Raw genomic sequence first — 20,555 nt, 5'->3', positions numbered from 1 at the left:
GACAACAAAAAAAAAATGAATCTTCATCAATCTACACACAATACGCCATAATGACAAAGTGAAAACAGGTTTTTAGAAYTATTTGCACATTTATTACAAATAAAAAAACAGAAATACATTATTTACATAAGTATTCAAACAATTTGCTATGAGACTCAAAATTGAGCTCAGGTGCATCCTGTTTCCATTGATCATCCTTGAGATGTTTCTACAACTTGATTGGAGTCCACCTGTGGTAAATTCAATTGATTGAACATGATTTGGAAAGGCACACACCGGTCTATTTAAAGTCCCCAAAGTTGATAGTGCATGTCAGAGCAAAAACCAAGCCATGGCCTCATGGAAGGAATTGGGTACCAAAATATTTCTGCAGCAAAGAACACAGTGGCCGCCATCTTTCTTAAATGCAAGAAGTTTGGAACCAACAAGACTCCTCCTAGAGCTGGCTGCCCGGCCAAACAGAGCAATTGGTGGTCACTCTGACAGAGCTCCAAAGTTCATCTGTGGAAATGGGAGAACCRTCCAAAAGGACAACCATCTCTGCAGCACTCCACCAATCAGGCCTTTATGGTAGAGTGGCCAGATGGAAGCAACTCCTCAGTAAAAGGCACATGACAGCCCACTTGGAGTTTGCTAAAAGTCACCTAAAGGACTTTCAGACCATGAGAAACAAGATTCTCTGTTCTGTTGAAATCAATATTGAACTCTTTGGCCTGAATGCCAAGCGTCACGTCTAGAGGAAACCTGCACCATCCCTACGGTGATGCCTGGTGGTGGCAGGATCATGCTGTGAGGATGTTTTTCAGCAGCAGGGACTGGGAGAATAGTCAGAATTMAGGGAAAGATGAACGGAGCAAATTACAGAGAGATCCTTGATGAAAACCAGCTCCAGAGCGCTCAAGACCTCAGACGGGGGCCAAGGTTSATCTTCCAACAGGACAATGACATTAAGACAACAGCCAAGACAACACAGGAGTGGCTTTGGGACAAGTCTCTGAATGTTCTTGAGTGGCCCAGCCAGACCCCGGACTTGAACCCGATCGAACATCTCTGGAGAGACCTGAAAATAGGTGTGTAGCGACGCTCCCCATCCAACCTGACAGAGCTTGAGAGGATCTGTAGAGAAGAATTTGAGAAACTCCCCAAATACAGGTATGCCAAGCTTGTAACATCATACCCAAGAAGACTCTAGGCTGTAATCGCTGCCAAAGGTACTTCAACAAAGTACTGAGTAAAGGGTCTGAATACTTATGTATTTGTGATATTTCCGTTTWWAAAAAWWTATAAATTAGCCAAAATTTCTAAAAACCTGTTTTTGTTTTGTCATTATGGAGTATTGTGTGTAGATTGATGAGGGGGAAAAAACATTTGAATCCATTTTATGATAAGGCTGTAACGTAACAATGTGGAAAAAGTCAAAGGGTCTGAATACTTTCCGAATGCACTGTAAATGTCAGTTGACTGCTTAGATAGAGATTGTGTCTATTTCTAGTCTATGTCACAAAGAGCTACATCAGAGGGGCAGCGGTTGACATGACCACCCACTCCAGGGTTAAAGGAAAACTCCACCCAAAAAATGATATTTTGGTATTTGTTTCATTAGTCCATTGTTGAAATAGTCCCAAAATGTTTTGCATGTCAGCAATCAAGTCTTCAAAATACATAAATACAGCCGGTATGATACATTTTGTATCATATGATGCTGCATTTTGCATCATATGCAAAAAGATTGTTTTTGGGTGGAATGTTTCTTTAACATGAACTGTCAAGTTAAGTAAGAGCATGTAGGCGCCAGCCAGGCATCGTCTAGGAACAGCAATGAAAGAGGATAATGACAAAGACAGGAGATTAGGGAGGTATTTAAGCAATCCTCCACCTCCAATTTTTACAGTAATGCAGAGGTCTTCAGTGGGCTGATCTAAGGAGCTGTTTTCCGTGCTAAAACGAAGTCTGTAAAGATAACTATGTCGCTTTTGAAGGACCTTTTGAATTACTTTTTTTTTTCATAGAAAATGACTTAAATCCATTAGCAAAAGACACAGGTTTTTCTTCTCGGCTTTAGAAAATTCCCAGCTGTTTACTGCATCAGACAGAAACCAGCCCCCCCCCGATGAGGAGCAGCACATTAAAGGGCGAGGATTTGGGGAGTAGATCATTAATTCTTGTCCTATCAAAATGAAGGGAGAGACAGATGGGAATGGAAGAGCATTGATCTGTAATAACTGTATCAGTATTCCATGTTTCATGTGTATCCAGAGGAACCGGGTGCTCCTTTACCCATGAGCACAGCAGAAGAGAAAGTAAGCAGGAGCCCTCAAACCACCCCTCATCCTAGCCCCCCTAACCCCCTTCGTGCCCTGTCTCCTAACATCCCCTGAGGCCAACCTGCCTCCCTCTCTCATTCTCAAACATCCTGCATATTTCATCAGGAAGTGCTGGAGTAGGGAGGAAATGACCTTAGGGTCACCGAACTATATAAAGTCTAGACATCTTGACCGATAGGCACTTGAAGAAGAAGACATTCCTAACAAAAATAAACATTGACCTGAGAAAGACAAGTTTGGGCTTTCTGAACCATGTCTCTTTTTGTTCTTTCCTTCTCCATCCAACTAATGAAAGAGGGCAACAACAGTGGACCTGTTGACAGTAACTCCCTGCGTCCGGCTGCTGAAGCTTGATTTGGTGCACTGTGAGTTCTGTCTGACTCTGATCCTCAGTCATTTTAACGTTCAGAATATCAAACTGAATAAATCCAGACAGAATTAGGAGAAAGGGAGCACAGGCTTGACTGAGTTGAGGCCCCAGGATTTTAGGCTGAAATGGCTCCCTGGGCCATAGGTCCCTGGGCTGATATTGAATCAAATTGATAAATGTGTGGAAGGACCACCCTGAAACAGGCTCATTTCTGTTTCAGCCAGTCCGACATGTTTACCCTGACTCCCCCATACTAACACTGGAAATACCTGGATTGGTTGATACATATTTCATTCATCATGAAGGAAGATGGAGAGTGAGGAGAATGTATACAGCATCTTAAAGGGGTTGCAGTGAGAGGTAAAATAAAAGGGAGACAGATAAGAGAGAAAGTGTGAGAGAYAGAAAAAAGAAAATAGAGATGCAGATAAAAACAAAACAAAACTGGCACGATACAAGTGTTGCCGGGATGTTGAAGGAAAGACGAGTGCTTCCATGGCAACTCGTGCAATGAAAACCTTTGTCTGGCAGCATTGTAACAGCTCATCAATGATTGTACTTTTATGAATTCCTGCCTCTCACCCTATGGCTCCATCGGGGCTTCGCAGGGTCTTTAGATGGCTACTTATTCAGGTCAGTCCCGGAGTGCAGGACCAAAGGAGCAGCTCCAGCAAGACAAGACCAGAGTATCATTCCAGCGAGGAGTGCAGCATCTGCGTGGCTTAATTGGTGCCATCTCATTGCTCTTGTACAATGAGGGCCCCCAAAAACGAACTAATGTATGCCATATGTTTTCCTCCTAACCCCACTAATACAGCAGGTCAGGCTCATGACAKAATAGATTGTGTGACAGAACCCTAGCAAAGACTTGTGGAGTTGACTCTACTGTATAAACCGAAAGAAAACGTTGACSCCCGGAATGAGGAGGTCAAGACGAATCCCTATAGCAAACTGAGTGTAGGAGTTTTGTACTGTACCTGGGTTGTGCAAAGATACTCGTGTGGAGATATTGATTTCCTGCAGATGCTCCAGTGTCTCAGTGTGGAACAGGCGAATAGAAGAGCCCTCACTAAAGGCCATCCAGACTCCTCCTCCAGCCCGCACCATATGGGCCACGCTCACCATGGGTTCTGGGTGCACCTCAAACCTCTGGAAGAGAGAAGGAGAGAAGCAGTGAATAACCATGGAAACTATAGTAGAGATGGGACTTAGGCATAGAGAATAGGCATAGAGATGCCAAGCAAATGCTTACACAGAACATGTAGTTAAATAAACAGTATAGCCCCATTTAGACCCAGTTTACATTGGTCTTTTAAATGAAATATACTGTAGATCTGAGTTTTTTATGAATCCGATCAATGTTACATGCAGACATCTTGGTCTAAATGCAACAAAACAGATGTGATATGCCTTGTCAGGATGAGATATGAAAAGATTTGAGCCAGGATTTTGTCTGGGATGGCTTTCTCTGCTGTCAGATATGATGATAATGGGAAAAACTACTGAGGTACTTGGGTCCAGTCCGGGGTGGGGGGGTTCTTACAGAAATCTGGAAATCTATAATATGTTCCTATGGATAACTGATTACCATATAAAGTGTGATGTTACTGTCTGTAATTGCTTCTTTACCATTGCTCTGCACATTGTTAAATGTATGTCTCTGTACGTAGACATCCAATCCATAATGAAGTTATAATATCCTAGATCTACAGTATGACTTCATTTAACAAATGCATAAACCACCCACCCACCCACCCATACGCACACACAAACATACGCACACTACATAAAGTATTGTGCATCCATGTCATAAGAACCCCTCTCCAGGAGTTCTAGTTCACTGTATCCATGGACAACACTGCTAATGTGCTTAGACATAATCATAAAAAGTGAATTACACATGAACACCATTAACAAATTACATTCGGATATTACTTGTTAACAAAAGACTAGTAGAATGCCTGAGCGTAGGTTTGAGTACCCCTCTTTAGAGCTCTATCACGAAACCCAAGTAGGCCAGATGACTGGAGATTAACAACCCGGCACCAACCCAGAAAAGGCTATAGCGTGTCTCTCTTGAGATTGTAATGAACTGCACCAATGTTTCACAGACAGGGGCATATTTTCTACTGTGTCAGTATACATCTTCCTCCCACCCTCCACTTTCTCAAGACCACAGCAAAAGAGGAGGCGTTTCAGGCACACATTCTTAATGAGTAGCTGAGGAAGAGCAYCGCGCCTTATCATAGTTAGGCATGCTACCCCCCGAGGTCTGCACCATGACAGGGGCTGGCTCTGGCATCGTCTCCCCGCTCCTATCACTCTCGGTTCATGAGTCCGGGGATGAGAGATTAGTCAGGGAGAGGGCTGAGGAGGGGTGCTCCCCCCTGTGCACCGGAGGACGGGGATTACCACCTGTTTGTGTGCCCTTGCCAGAGGGACCTCCTTTGTTTGAGAGTGGGGAGAGAAGAGAACCCTTTGATGTGTTTTCTCTTTTAATTGACTCCGTGGCTGAAGGTGCCTGCTCTGCTCCGCCTAGGAAGAGAGGAAATCGCATCCCTTCCATTTTCAAGTGCAACCATTAAATTCTATAAAATATTTAAGTTCAAAGAGCCCTATTTCAAAGAATTGACTAACTAAATGCAAATAAAGTTAAAAAATATATCAAATTAAAAGAGCATTGAAAATGTCAGTAAACCATTAGAGAATCATGGGGGAGGGGTTTAAATCAGTGATTTTGGCATGAACAGACAAATTGTTAATTAACAGGCTAATTATTGGTTGACACCCTGTCATCATGACACCTTGTCTAGCATATGTTTCACTGGATAAGTCATTATCTGACTGCTTTCAATTTGATCTGTCCCCTGTATCCCAGTGAGGCCAAACGTAAAACAATGCCATAACTACAGTAATAATGCATTAACTGGTAGGGTAATTGAATAGAAGAGGTTAGTGGAAGTGAGATCTGTTTACAGGGCTGCATGACTGCCAGCCTTGACAAAATTGGATACTGCCTGGAGAGCCTATCAGAGCACATATTTGGTACTAAGGTCTCTTCTAAAATGGATGGTGTCAAATAACTGATGGCAACAACTGTTCACCCAATTGGCACACTGATATTATCGAGATGAGTTCTGCATTGCTTACAGCCATGAGAGTGGTAGCAGTGTGACAGAGGTAATATGCCCCTTCCACCCAGCACTTCTGTCACACAAACAGCAGCAGCAAGTCCTTCATCAGCAGAAGGGAGAATCACTGCAGGCTAAAGCCCCACCGCCTGAACAGCTCATTAGCCCTGCATTACACTGGGTGACAAGGTGTCTGTTCTTAGGAGGAGCAAATCCACAGCCACGGAGGTGAAGGAGGGGAGTGGGCATGGGCTGGACAGGGAGGAGAGGGAGGGGGAGTAAGCATCCTCCTCTCTTCTAGAGAGAAGTAGAGGGAGGGAGACATGTCATGCCATGCCCTGCATCCACACAGTCCTGCCTGGTTAGGCTCTGATGACAGGCCTCTTTTTTTAGGGCACATGGGTCATTCCCAGAGCTCTGTCATAATGCAGAGCACACACAAGGGTCCCTTCAAGCACACACACAGGAGGAGTGGGGGGAGGAGGAGAAGCGATGGATGCAGATCCACAGGGCTGCAGTATAGCCCTTCGTGTTAACTACCGGCTATATTAAGGATCATCAATTAAAGACAGAGCAGCGCTGACAATAAGGCTGATCTGACTTAGGTAAGCGGGCTAGACCGCTAAAGTAGAAGAGGGGTAAGTCTGAGCGATCACGACCCTGTCCTTCGCCCGCGTGATCGCTCAGACTTTCCCCTCTTCTACTTTAGCGGTCTAGCCCGCTTACCTAAGACAGATCAGRCTTATTGTCAGCGCTGCTCTGTCTTAAAGTTATGGCTCAGTCCTGGGGGCAAGGACTGCTTCCCTGATCCCGGTTCCGCAWCACAGCCCCGGTGAAGTTAGCCCTCCAGGGTGTGCATTAGTAAGGAAGACAAGGCTAAGAGAGGTGCAACCAGCACCGACACAAGCACACATGCCTGTTCACCATGCAGAGGGGATACGCTGGGGCGAGCCAGACAGAACCTTGTCTCCTTTGCGTGGTCACTCAGCTGGCTAAGCTCTGATCTCCAGAGGATTGAACAGGGAGGAAAGTGTACAAGCATAAAGAGCCACTGCTGCCTGAAAACACATTCTGATGCCAACATCCCCACAAATACTTTAGGTCAAAGTATCAATGTAGAACTCAAGGAGTTTTGAGTTCCAATATAGTTTATAGTTCCAACATAAAGTGTGTTTAGGTGAAGGAAAGGACAGTGTATTGTCGAAACTATTCTGTGCATGAGCCTCTGCTCTTAAGCAGTTGTGAAAAGGATGCGAGATGGAGGTGAAGATGCTTTCCTGGAGCATTTTGAGAGGCTTGTATTTGTGTGCTGTTGTTCAAACTATAAAGCACTTGGTGCATCTCCTATTGTACCTGAGTGGAAAGGCTGGAGCCCTTGATGACGGTCACAGAGTTGGCACAGCTGGCCCACACAGAGTCCTCCAGTACCAGAAGAGTTCGCACAGGCTCTGGGCCCACACTCACAGTCCTGCAGGAGTCTGTCTCCCACAGCTCACCTGAGAAGACAATACAACAAATGCTCAGAATCAGAACCCTTTAACTCTTACTTTACTAAGAACAAAACWAAGCTTTGCTAAAACGGCTAACAAAATCATGACTTGTTATTGCCAGTTTATGATTATGTTTAAAATACGTGCGAAACTTTCCGTTTGACTGTGCAGTGTGGTGATTCAGCASCTGTTGCCTTGAGCAAGGCAATTAAACTACATTGCTTCTACTTACACTCAAGCAACTTGCCCTGGTGTTCTCTAGACAAATATTCCAAAGTGAAAACACAAGAAAATACTTACACTTACTGTTTCACACACGTGCATGTGCAACTAAGCATGCACATGCGCAATGCACACACATGCACTCACACACACAGACATACACGCACACACACAAAAACCAGCGTGAATCACAATTTGATGAAAACAAAGTGTCTATGGATTATACTTTGAGACTAAACAATAAGGCATTCTTAACATCCAAATGCTAATAACTCTGCCATACAATTTAATCAGCTTCCTAACCTCTTTATCGCCACTTCATTTTTCCGCTCGTCGGTGTGAAAATTAAGCAGACATTTTTCCTTTGAGTTGTAAACACAGGGCACCCATTGCAGCTACCATGGCAGTGCATTATGAAGCATCTTACATAAGCTTTTCCTTTGCGGTGCTTTAATGAAGCAAAATTAGAGAAGGAAGTGCGCCCAGCCATTTAATTAACATTTTGAGTTGTTTATTTCATGCCTTTCAAATCAGAATAGCTTCACAATGCCTTCTGACTTCCTCAGGTTAATTGCTTGGCGTGTTCTAAATGTCATTCTTCCACATTTTTTTATTCACTTTCTTTTAAGTCCCCCTAGCCCCATGCACAAGCCTTGGCCATGTCACAGCTCTACCACACGCACCACCGCAAAACACTGGAAAATGGTCAAAAACGGTTTCAGACCATCAAAAGATTTTCTAAATAAGTTTCTGAAGCCCAGACCTTCAACTCTATGAACAGTATGAATTATATTTATATGACTAAAGAAATTGGGATTTTCCGCTAAGCAACAATGTGCTGGGCAGGCTATTCATATGCATTTTGATAGAAATCCCATGTGAAGACTTGATATTTTCCTACTCTTGCAGACATGGTTTCCAGGCAGCAGTGTGCCATCCAGGGGCATCAATCTTTAACAGCTGTGCAGAATGCACAAACATTGCCTGGCACCATCCACGCTCCACTTCAGAGCTTTTTCCCTGTCTTCTACCTCTTTATTATTTATTTATTTTACATAACATGAATAGTAATATTTAATCGGCACGCAGCACACTGGCGTAATTAATCATCCTTTCTGCTTGGCTGGAGGTGAGAGGACAGCAGAGTGCTGGGTGGATGCAGGCAGCCACACTGACACAGCCAGGTAAGACGCACCACACCGCAAACGGGAAGCCATTGTGCTACCGCAGMCTGTGATGATCTACTGGGAGAATGAGTGTTGAGATGGTGCTCCTAGCCCTATGATATGCCTGTCTGACCACAACATGAGCACACCAACCARTGTATGGTGACTTCAGGAGTCATTTCCTTACACTAACTGGTAGTGAAGATCACCAAGAATGGGCATGAAAAGAGGTATTTTAAGTATTTAAAATATTTTCCAAGGTTGCTTGTCTGAAATTAATTGGCTTTTTGCAAACGCATCCACTTGATGGATTCCCTGAAAATCCTATCACTCATAGCACGTCTCTGCATGTAGACTGAACGCATGACAGAAATTATATTTCTCACACACTCACTGAGGCATTCACTGCAAAAGAAAGAGACATGCATGGGAATTTGAAAGATGTACAAATTGAAACAAGGAAACAATAAGATTAATATTTGCACTACTAATTTGATTGATTAATTAAAAGCCTTTTTTACAGATACAAGCCCTGTTAATAATGTCTAATATCGAAATAACTATTCAATTTTAATGTCACATTTCATACAATACAATGCTTAAACATTGTTGCTACAGTAGGCTAATGAGTGAATGAAATGATTACCTGAATTAATACAAATTACTAGCTAAGAGCATTAGTGGCGTAACGTAATTATAAAATTATTCCATTCTCCTGCTTTAATTGTGCTGTGATTGCTTTCCTTGCTATAATGGTGATGGCTTGAAACATATACTTCTATGTAGCGAACATTAAATAAATTGCTATGTTAGTAATGTGATGATTCATCAATTCTGTCATTTTGGATTGAAATCTGATGACTATCTTCCTGACATACAGGGGGAGACCTTGGAAAGACCTTACCACCATTACTTCGTCCATACACCATCATGGTTCCATCTCTGAGCCCAGCGAACAGGAAGTTGATGGAGTGTTTGAGGCACAGGACAGGGCAGCGCTGAGGATTACGCAGGGTCAACAGGCACTGMGCTGCAGTGTCCACACTGCCATACACCAGGATTCTGGTGGCAAAAGGAGCAGGAACAATGTACACTGTACATGATAAATGAACATCATTTATGAAGACTGAGTACCTTGATGTAACTGGGCACTTTGGACCTTGTATTGACTGTGTGCAGCCCCTCGCTCTTTCTTGTGTTTAAGATTCCATCTGAACTTCACTGACTGTTATGCACATTTTTCCTAAATTTACAATGAACAAATGCACACCTTTGGAAAAAMATATTTCTTTCTCGAAAGAGAACGTTAACTAGTTGACAGTCGATTGTGTTCCACAAAAATAAATGCTGAAATTGTGCTTCTATTACACTTTGTATTTTCCCTCCTCTCAGGACACATAGAGTGAATGAGTCAACATAAACAAATAAACTGCACACTTTTCATTTTATTCTGGTGCCCAAATGATTAACAAACAAATTGCAGAGGAAAATAACTACAGTAAACTGGCAATATGAGATGCAAGAGGACTGTTTTCTCTTAGAAAGTAATGTAATCACCAGGATTGTAACAGTCTGAGATTCAACTATTCCTCCATTACATGCAGTAACATCTGAAAATATAAACAGTAGATGGGAAAATAAGAAATGGTTGAGCACCAGGATTCGAGGTGTATGAAATCAACTCTGATTTCTTCGTCCCATCTACTATTGACAGATTTTGTTAGTCTTGAGATTAACCTAACATACTATACTGCATGGTGATACAGAATATGACTCTGTGAAAACAAATAGACTTCGTAAGTAGGATAATAGTGGTGAKCAACAATAATAAATACAATAATATTTCTGTATCATCATCCATCCATGCATCCATCCACATTACTTAAATGTAACTTACACTATTGTATTTGACAATTTCTCTAAAAGCTGTGTTGACCTCACCTTCCATCGTCCAGTCCCAGACAAATGGTGTTCCCCACCCCAGTAGGGCTCCTGAGGGCCACAGCCTCCATCTCCTCTGGGGGGCTGGGTTCAGGCACATACTCCAGACACCTCACTGGGGCCCCCACCTGGAGGCTCTTCACTGGGCGTGGCGTGGGCCTGTTCAGGGAGAAGATCTCCACCTGCCCCTGGGTAGCATCTCCTCCACTGGCCACCTGCAGAGAGAGAAGTGGGTATATAAGATTAGTAAAATACTCTTCCACTAGCCACCTGCAGAGACAGACATTTAAATACTCCTCCATTGGCCACCTACAGAGAGGGAAGTTAGGTCAGTAAGATACTCAATTACTAGCCACCTAGAGAGAGAGAGAGAGACACGTGAGCATCTATAGTCAATAAGATATATCTGGGTCAAGACATCTTCTCCACTAGCCACCTGCAGAGAAAGAGGTGTCCATTTAAAGGTCAGTAAAGACTGTAGGTCACAGCAATCAACGGCTAACATAGCACAGGTGGAGAGGGTGGATGGTCGTTTTGAAAATGTACTGTAGCGTTGGAGAGTTACTTGCTCATGCTTAAGTCTTTGTAGAATTTCTGAATAATTTTAGAAGACACAGAACACTCTCCTGTAATACGGCTTAGCTCTGATATCCGCACCTGTTAGCAAATCCAGGCAGTTTCAGCAAAGTGTAAAGTTAAAATCAAATATCCTTTCAAATCCTGTCTATATTCCTCCCTCACTTTTAAATATCCCTCAGATTCAGAAACCACAAACCGCAATGGGTTCACAATGTCATCTCTAGAACATCAAACAATTTCTAAAACAGAGATCTTTTCATCAGCAGAGAACAGACAGATGAAAAAAAMACTTTGAAAGACTGTGCATCGCTTGACAATTGAGGGTTTGTATAAGATGATGATTGATCTAATGCTTGAGTCGGGGACTTAGCAATGACACACTCAATCCCAATGAAGGGATGAAATACAGCAGTTGGCTGTTGAATTAGGAGACAAGGTGACCCCATTAAAACTCATCTTCACAGAATGGACAGAATGGTACAAGGTTATTGGTCATTAGGAGGGGGCACATTGAGCAGTCGTATGTTGGTGGTCTTCCTTTACCCACAGTCTATAGTGTCTGCTAGGGCTGAGCTCGACATAGCCTATTCACCAACACACTCTGAGTGAGCCATGAATAGCAGTCCAACTTCTAAAAAAGTCCAAAACCCAATAAGAATCCCTGACAAAACAAGAGAGCGGACCTCATATAATCAAAAAACCGCCAGGCAATCATCACCAACTCCCCCTTGGGGTTCCACACTCTCTGCTGTAGGCCTGAGTAGCTGCATGCATGAATAGAGGCTTGATTCTGCAAGTGTCACACTCATATTGGCCTTGTGTCAAGCCTGCCAATGTCAATACAGGGGAAGGGAAGAGAGGCAGGGGGTAAACCTGGAGCTGTAGCAATTTCAATTAGGAGGCTCCAAATCACTCTCCAATCATAAGTGAAATCTTCATGGGTTTTCACAGGATTCTTTCACCCAAGTTGTTTTTCTCTAGATATGGGACTGGTGCAACTGTCCAACTGAAGTGTAATGTTCCTCACAAAAACTGACACTGAAGATCAAATAAGGATTTTCCACGAGTCACATTATGGGAATAAGACATAGGATAAATATAGTCTTTAGCCCCTATCGCCCCCCCTGCCCGGCCTTTTTTGCATGCAATCATTTGTTAGATTTGTGTCAGCYTGCTGGACAGGAGTAGTCCCGTGGSCTCTGGAGAGCGAGCCAGAGCAAYTAATGGACTGTTGCACAGGGAAAACTACAGAGACGACCTCCAAAAAACAAAGCTTAAAGACAAATGGCAACCGCAGCCCTAAGCAACCCCAACTTCAACATTCTCCTACACTTAAGCACTCACGCATCCAATTCCTCCACAGATCCAGTGAAATGACTGTGCCCTGACAAACTCATCACGACTTGTTTGTGGGAATAGATATCTGTTTTGTCAGAGTGCAGAAGAAACTTCCTGAAAGTAACTAACTGATCTACCAGTGTTAATTTATTTKACCTTTATTTAACTAGGCAAGTCAGTTAAGAACAAATTATTTTTTACAATGACGGCCTACCCCGGCCAAACCCTAACSCGGACGACGCTGGGCCAATTGTGCGCCGCCCTATGGGACTCCCAATCATGGCCGGTTGTGATACAGCCTGGAATCGAACCAGAGTCTGTAGTGATGCCTCTAGCACTGAGATGCAGTGTGCTGGACCGCTGCGCCACTCGGGATCCCCCGAAATTAGATAGGTCTGGACCGAGGGAGGCAGTGGGAGAGGATGATCATGGACATGCCATGGTGGGGATTCTGAATGAACGCTCAAGTCCATGTTACTAGTCAAAATGTGTCAAAATCAACCTTTSTAAGGTTGACAAAGACTCATTCTAAACCTTATCTCATGTTCTGTTTCAAACCTGCTGTTTTTAACACCTTTACACACCATGAGGATTAATCTGAACCTGTCTGAAGTATGGAGTGGCTGAGGAGGGGGGTGAGAGGAGAATTAATTGATGGTATAAGTGGAAAAACACCAGTCAGAAAAGTGGAGTGAACCGGTAATGTAGGCAAACAGGGAAATGCATGTGAATCAGGTTGATTAGAAACAATGTCATTACTCTGATCAAAGTAAGGAGAATCCCACCAGCCCATCTCACATTAACATGATTAGTGTCATCCCTCATTTGACAAGCCTGCCAGGGAGGTAGATCTGAGACAAGCAGGGGAAGTGAGCCGAGCAGAGCAGACCACTTGATCAGTTGTTTATTCATGGATCCACTGGCTCTTATAACGATATTGTGTATTTTATTAAACCTTTTTCTCCTAACTTTGGTTACGGAATAAAATACAGGCATGTGACATGTCTTGGAAAGAACATTTACTTAGGTGAAGATGTATGCTGTTTGAAAAGCTATCTGCAATGATTGCATGGTATGTTACAATGGAAGCTAGGGTGCTTAAAACACTTGATCTTTCAAGTTAGGTATCGTGTCATGTGTTGCAACTTGTCACATTAGGCCTACATAACTCTAGCACTTGATAATATCAAGCAAATCCTCTAAATGTAATGCTTTATTTATGAAGGTTTAAAGGATATTCTGTTTTGTGAGCTAACATAACATAACATAACAAACACCGCATGGGCACGTAAAGCACTGTTTAAAAAGGATACTGAGAGATGTAGGTCATTTCTCTACTTACCCAGAGTCATCTGAATGAAGAAAAATTGCGTTTTTCATGGCCCTTTCCCCCATTTTGACTATCACATGTAAAGTAATAAAGAAGGTGAAATATTTGATTTCGAGTAATATAATGCAAAATCATATATGCCATTTAGCAGACACTTTTATACAAAGCGACTTACAGTCTCATGTGTGCATACATTTTTAAGTATGGGTGGTCACGGAAGTCGAACCCACTATCCTGGTGTTGCAATGCTCTACCAAAAATGCCTGACAAGTTTATACATACTTTGTGAAGCCTCAATTTAATATGATTTATGAAGCCTATATTAAGCAGTGTTTATGCCACCATTTATAAAGCACAGCTTTTTGTCATATTTGACATAGTGGGCTATGAACCCTTTACAGAGCATGGCATAAGGTTATAGATGATATGTGACACATTTATGTAGTGTTTATGAAGCCTTTATGAAGCCTTTATAAATAGCATGGAATTTACATTTTGTTTGAATTATTAGATTTTTTATCCAACATAAATAAACAATTCCAGGTGAAAGCCAAGGCCATTTCCTTCTATAATCCGAMTAGGAATACGTTTTTTTTAAAATAGTATATGTCCATATTCCCACCAACACGGCAGCTGAACCCGTGTGTCTTGTGCGCTTTTGTTTGTTTGCGAGTGTTTTTTAAATAATTCCAAATACTCCAGTAATATTTTGATATAGTCAAGAAGTTACTTGCTATATAAATTCTCCACTAGAAGGTGCTGCCCTTGCCTGCTGCCCTTGCCTGTCTACCCTAACACATTGGGCCACACACCTGTCTGGTTGAAAGCCTCCTCTTCTACCCAGCCTCCCGACACAAGCCTCTACCAAGCGAGTGTGATACCTATGCTACTCCCATGGTGTGCTGCACTGCTTGGCCCCCACCTTTCGGTCTGCTCCTGATTACCCAGGCCTGCTCCCCCCGTCTAGTACAGGTACCCCCAAGTTTCGCTCACTGCTCCAGCACACATGTACACTTACAAACTGCAGTCTCTGATCTGAATTGTASCTGAAGCCTGTGGACTTCTGTGAGCTTTTACTCAGGAACTTGTATGCATTTAAGATTGTATTACTTGGCCTTTATTGTTATTTTATTTTCGATTATTTATAGAAGTTTTTTTATGGTTATGCCTCTTAGGCGCATGAACCGTTAGCGGGACACCTACGACAACATCGGGTGAAATTGCAGAGCGRGAAATTCAAAATACAAAAACCGTAATATTAAACATTCATGAAAATACAAGTGTCATACATCATTTAAAAGCGTAACTTCTTGTTAATCCAACCGCATTGTCTGATTTCAAAAAGGCTTTACGGCGAAAGCATACCATGCGATTATCTGAGGACAGCGCCCCACACCAAAGTACTTTTTCAACCAGCACAGGCGTCACAAAATCACAATTAGCGATTAAATAAATCACTTACCTTTTGAAGATCTTCCTCTGTTTGCAATCCCAAGGGTCCCAGCTACACAATGAATGGTCGTTTTGTTTCGATAAAGTCCTTCTTTATATCCAAAAAAGTCTGTTTAGTTGGCGCCAATGATCTCAGTAATCCACTCTTTCAACATGCATACAAACGAATCCAAAAAGTTACCAGTAAAGTTCGTCCAAACAAGTCAAACAATGTTTCTAATTAATCCTCAGGTACTCTAATATCTAAATAAACTATCATATTTAAGACAGAGAATAGTATGTTGAATAAGGAAGATAAATAACGAAGAGCGCGCACCTCATTCACACGCCAACAAGACCACTTTTCTAATGAGAGACACCTTGTAGTTCTTCCAACTACTTGTTAATTTTTCAAAAAACAAGCCTGAAACCCTTTCTAAAGACTGTTGACCTCTAGCGGAAGCCATAGGAACTGCAATCTGGGTCCTATCTATTTGTATTTCCCATAGGCAAGCACTGAAATGGKCTGTGAACTCAAAGAAAAAGAAAATTCCGGGTTGGATTTTCCTCGGGTTTTCGTCTGCCATATCAGTTCTGTTATACTCACAGACATTATTTTAACAGTTTTAGAAACTTCAGAGTGTTTTCTATCCAATGCTACTAAGTATATGCATATCCTAGCTTCTGGGCCTGAGTAACAGACAGTTTACTTTGGGCATGTCAGTCATCCAAAATTCAGAACAAAAAACAGTCTCCAAAACAGGTTAAATGCAGAGAAATTTGAGTGTTTTTCCCATGTTGCATCTTGGGAGAAACCATACGCTTGCCCGGCTATTGCACTGGAGAACTTTGCACGTTTTTGGGGGAGAAACCGCATGCTTGTGTTTACATGTGCGGATTGTTCTTTCGGTACTTAACCATGTCTCTGAACTGTACGCACCTTTTGAAATACCTTCTGTTAAAGACTTGTTCCTCTTGACTTTAGTCTCTGAATCCAAAAGTTGTAAAATTCTATCTAGACTTGCCATTATTTTACTGCTTTTACTGTCAGGAAATGTGGAATATAACCTAGGTCCTGCCATTTCTACCCCATCTGAATTAAAAAGTCAGAATGGTCTGAAGTTTCTGCACATAAATGTAAGAAGTCTTCTTTCGAAACTTGATTTTGTGAATATAAACCGTAGAGAGCATAAATACATCTGGGTCTTTCTGAAACCTGGCAAAAAAAATCTATCATTGACAAAGACATTGATGTTTAGAATGTTTTTTGGTCAGATCGCAAATCTAAGGGTGGTAGTGTTGCTATATACATAAAAGACACGTTTTCGGCAACCATTCTGACCTCTTTTACCAAACCCAAGCAATTTGAATATTTGTCCTTGAATATAAATCTCTGTGCATCCTTGAATCTTGTTGTCTCCTGTTGTTATAGACCCCCGTCTGCGATTGCTGGCTCTCTGGATTGTATTTTTGAATTATTATCACAGAATGTGAAATCTGAATTTGTGCTTATGGGCGACCTGACCTGAACCTAGATTGGTTGACATCCAACTCTGATCAACTCAAGAATATTTGTAATACCTATCATTTTAATCAGATTGTTAAAAATGTAATGCAATGTGTCCTCTAAAATCATCTTTGATTGATCTTATCTTAACCAACACTCCACATCATTTTAATGCTTCTGGTATATTTGCAAATGATAAGTGATCACTGTGGTGTTGCTTGTGTAAGGGATGCTACAATTCCTAAACTACCTCCATGTAKAGTATCATCATGAAAATAAACTGGAAGCAGTTTGATACAGGGTTTTTTTCATTATGTTTTTAACATTGCCAGGAATAGAGTGGAACATCTCTGATGTCATATTAGCCTTTTCTTACCTCCATAAAGCATTCTAGGATGTATGCAACAAGCATGCCCCTTTCAAACAATACAGAATTAGGGGCAGAGACAACCCTTGGTTGTCAGATGAACTAGTCTGAATTCATAAGGAAATGGTTTTGGAATAAGGGTGTGGCTATGACCCGAAAGCTGAAAGCAGACCACTATCTCAAAATGTGGGCAAGTAGTGAAAGGTTTAAAGATGCACAGCTCCCTAAACAACTGCTGGTTGACTCACAGGTGGTAACTGTGATAACCTCTATTCTGAACTCTTTCAATCAACATTTTCTTGATGCAGGCAGATTATTTGATCAACCTGAGGTCAATATGAGCCCCATGTGAAATTACCTGACACTCCCGAGCACTCATTCTCCTGGTTCTCCTTCTTGCCTTTCTCTGTTTCAGAAGTGCCCTGAAACAATTGATGTCAAAAAATCCCCTGACCCTGATCATCTAGACCCCGCCTACTACAATTAGCTGCAGACATCATTGCTCCCCATTTAACATGCATCTTTAATATCACCATAGAATGTAATGAAAACTCCAAGATGTAGAAATCAGCATTTGTCCTACCTCTTTTGAAAGTAGGTGTTCCCACTCTACTGAATATCTATCGCCCCATATCTAAATTGTCTGTTCTGGTAAAGGTATTGGAGTTCCTAGTCAATAAGCAGTTTAAAGCCTGCCTCCAGGAAAACAATACTTTGAGTGGTATGCAATCAGGTTTCAGTTCTAGCCACAGCACTGTCACAGCAACTTTGAAGATTTTGAATTATATTCATTGTGCCCTGGATAAGAAGCTACATTGTGTATCTGTATTCATAGACTTGTCAAAGGCATTTAACACTGTGGACTTTACTGTCTAGGTGCAGAGATTGAAGTGTATTGGGATTACTTGTCATGCTCCGGAGTGGTTTGTGAACTACTTGTCAAATTGAACCAGCAGCATAACCAGCAGCATACAACCCTGTATCCCACTGCTAGCTTGCCTCCTAAGTTAAGCAGGGTTGGTCCTGGTGGGAGACCATATGCTGCTGGAAGTGGTATTGGAGGGCCAGTAGGAGGCACTCTTTCCTCTGGTCTAAAACAATATCCCAATGCCCCAGYGCAATGATTGAGGACATTTCCCTGTGTAGGGTGCCGTTTTTTGGATGGGACGTTAAACGGGTGTCCTGACTCTCTGTGGTAACTAAGAGTAGGGGTGCTATCGTAAGAGTAGGGGTGCTAACCCCAGTGTCCAGGATAAAATCCCAATCTGGCCCTCATACCATCATGGCCACCTAATCATCCCCAGCTTACATTTACATTTACATTTTAGTCATTTKGCAGARGCTCTTATCCAGAGCGACTTACAGTAGAGTGCATACATTTTATTACATTTTACATACTGAGACAAGGATATCCCTACCGGCCAAACCCTCCCTAACCCGGACGACGCTATGCCAATTGTGCGTCGCCCCACGGACCTCCCGGTTGCGGCCGGCTGCGACAGAGCCTGGGCGTGAACCCAGAGACTCTGGTGGCGCAGCTAGCACTGCGATGCAGTGCCCTAGACCACTGCGCCACCCGGGAGACCAGCTTCCAGCTGGCTCATTCATCAACCTTCTTCTCCCCTGTAACTATTTCCCAGGTTGTTGCTGTAAATGAGAATGTGTTCTCAGTTAACTTACCTGGTAAAATAAGGGTTAAATAAAATAAATAAAAAATAACCCAGTGTGTTAAAGGAAAAATCCACCCAAAACCACTCATTCCTAATATTTACAGTGTTAAATAACATGAATACGTGAGAACAATATTTTTTGTGAACAAATGTTTGATTTTGGCATTATAATAATGTTGGTAGCAACATGTGAAAATCGTTGTGGAAATCTTTTGCAGCTCAAGTTGACTACAAAATCCACAATGTAATGCTTTCTCTATCGGCTGGCTGGCTAGCTAGCTAAGGCAGTGCATTCTTGGCAATTCTGGGACAAGGAGAGCTCTCCTTCAAGGAAATAATGGGAGTCAATTGGGCGCAAGCTCAAAAACCCAACATTAGCATGAATTTCGTCAACAAGAAGTACACAGTGGTGGAAAAAGTACCCAATTGTCATACTGAAAATGACACAAGTAAAAGTAAAAGCTACCCAGTAAAATACTAATTGAGTAATAGTCTAAAAGTATTTGGTTTTAAATATACTTAAGTATTAAATTAAAATGTAATTGCTAAGATATACTTAAGTATCAAAAGTAAAAGTATAAATAATMTAAAATMTCTTATATTAAGCAAACCAGACAGCACAATTTTCTTGTTTTTTGAATTTACGGATAGCCAGGGGCACTATCCAAAAACATAATTTACAAACCAAGCATATGTGTTACACCACTGGAAGTACAACATTACAAATCTTTTCAGAGGAAATAATGAACTCGATATCTGTTAATATTGTATAGCTTTTAATCGTGACATTATGTACTTTCAAGGAAAATAGACACGTTTCTCGACTAATACCCTGACTTTGAAAAGGGATTGCGTGATGATTAGTTTAGCAACGGCGTGATGCAACATGAGAACGTGAAGTGATTGGTCGACAGTCTGCTGGGTGGGGCGTTATATGTTCATCCATTAATTGCCCAATTGAATTCCAATGGAAAACCTCTACTTCCGGCGCGACCGAGATGGCCGCCTCGCTTCGCGTTCCTAGGGAACTATGCAGTATTTTGTTTTTTTATGTGTTATTCCTTACATTGTACCCCAGGAATCTTAGGTTTCATTACATACAGTCGGGGAGGAATATTAAGAAAGCAACGTCAACTCACCTCGTTCACAACCAGGAATATGACCTCCCAAAGAGGATCCTGTGTCTTGCCTTCCACCCAATACAAGATCTGATCCCAGCCGGGACCCAAACAACTGACGCCAACACAGGCAAACGAAAGACGGTCTCTGTCAGAGCGTTCGGAGACGGGCACATCCGCGGTCCACTCCCTAGCATACTACTCGCCAATGTCCAGTCTCTTGACAATAAGGTTGATGAAATCCGAGCGAAGGGTAACATTCCAGAGAGACATCAGGGATTGTAACGTTCTTTGCTTCACGGAAACATGGCTCACTCAAGAGTCGCTAACGGAGTCGGTGCAGCCAGCTGGTTTCTTCACGCATCGCGCCGACAGAAACAAACATCTTTCTGGTAAGAAGAGGGGCGGGGTGTATGCCTTATGATCAACGAGACGTGGTGATCATAACAACATACAGGAACTCAAGTCATTCTGTTCACCAGATTTAGAATTCCTCACAATCAAATGTCGACCGCATTATCTACCAAGGGAATTCTCTTCGATTATAATCACAGCCGTATATATCCCCCCA

General features: G+C 42.2%; 1 protein-coding gene across 4 annotated transcripts in view; it reads right to left on the bottom strand.

The window, feature by feature from the left end:
• The window catches only part of LOC111967700 (rho guanine nucleotide exchange factor 10-like protein), a 114,508-nt gene that overhangs the window by 4,289 nt on the left and 89,664 nt on the right, over nt 1–20,555 (bottom strand). For all 4 annotated transcript variants that reach the window (XM_023992991.3, XM_023992975.3, XM_023992983.2 and 1 more), the window contains 4 exons: nt 10,645–10,859; nt 9,608–9,765; nt 7,179–7,321; nt 3,672–3,843 (listed from right to left, as the gene is read on the bottom strand). In XM_023992991.3, coding sequence (XP_023848759.1) covers nt 3,672–3,843; nt 7,179–7,321; nt 9,608–9,765; nt 10,645–10,859 — 688 coding nt within the window. The remainder of the gene's footprint in view (nt 1–3,671; nt 3,844–7,178; nt 7,322–9,607; nt 9,766–10,644; nt 10,860–20,555) is intronic.

This window comes from Salvelinus sp. IW2-2015, linkage group LG1 (assembly GCF_002910315.2).
Source record: "Salvelinus sp. IW2-2015 linkage group LG1, ASM291031v2, whole genome shotgun sequence".
NCBI classification, from domain to species: Eukaryota; Metazoa; Chordata; class Actinopteri; order Salmoniformes; family Salmonidae; genus Salvelinus; species Salvelinus sp. IW2-2015.
The sequence above is the reverse complement of the archived record's forward strand: the minus strand, read 5'-3'. Positions and strand labels throughout refer to the sequence as shown.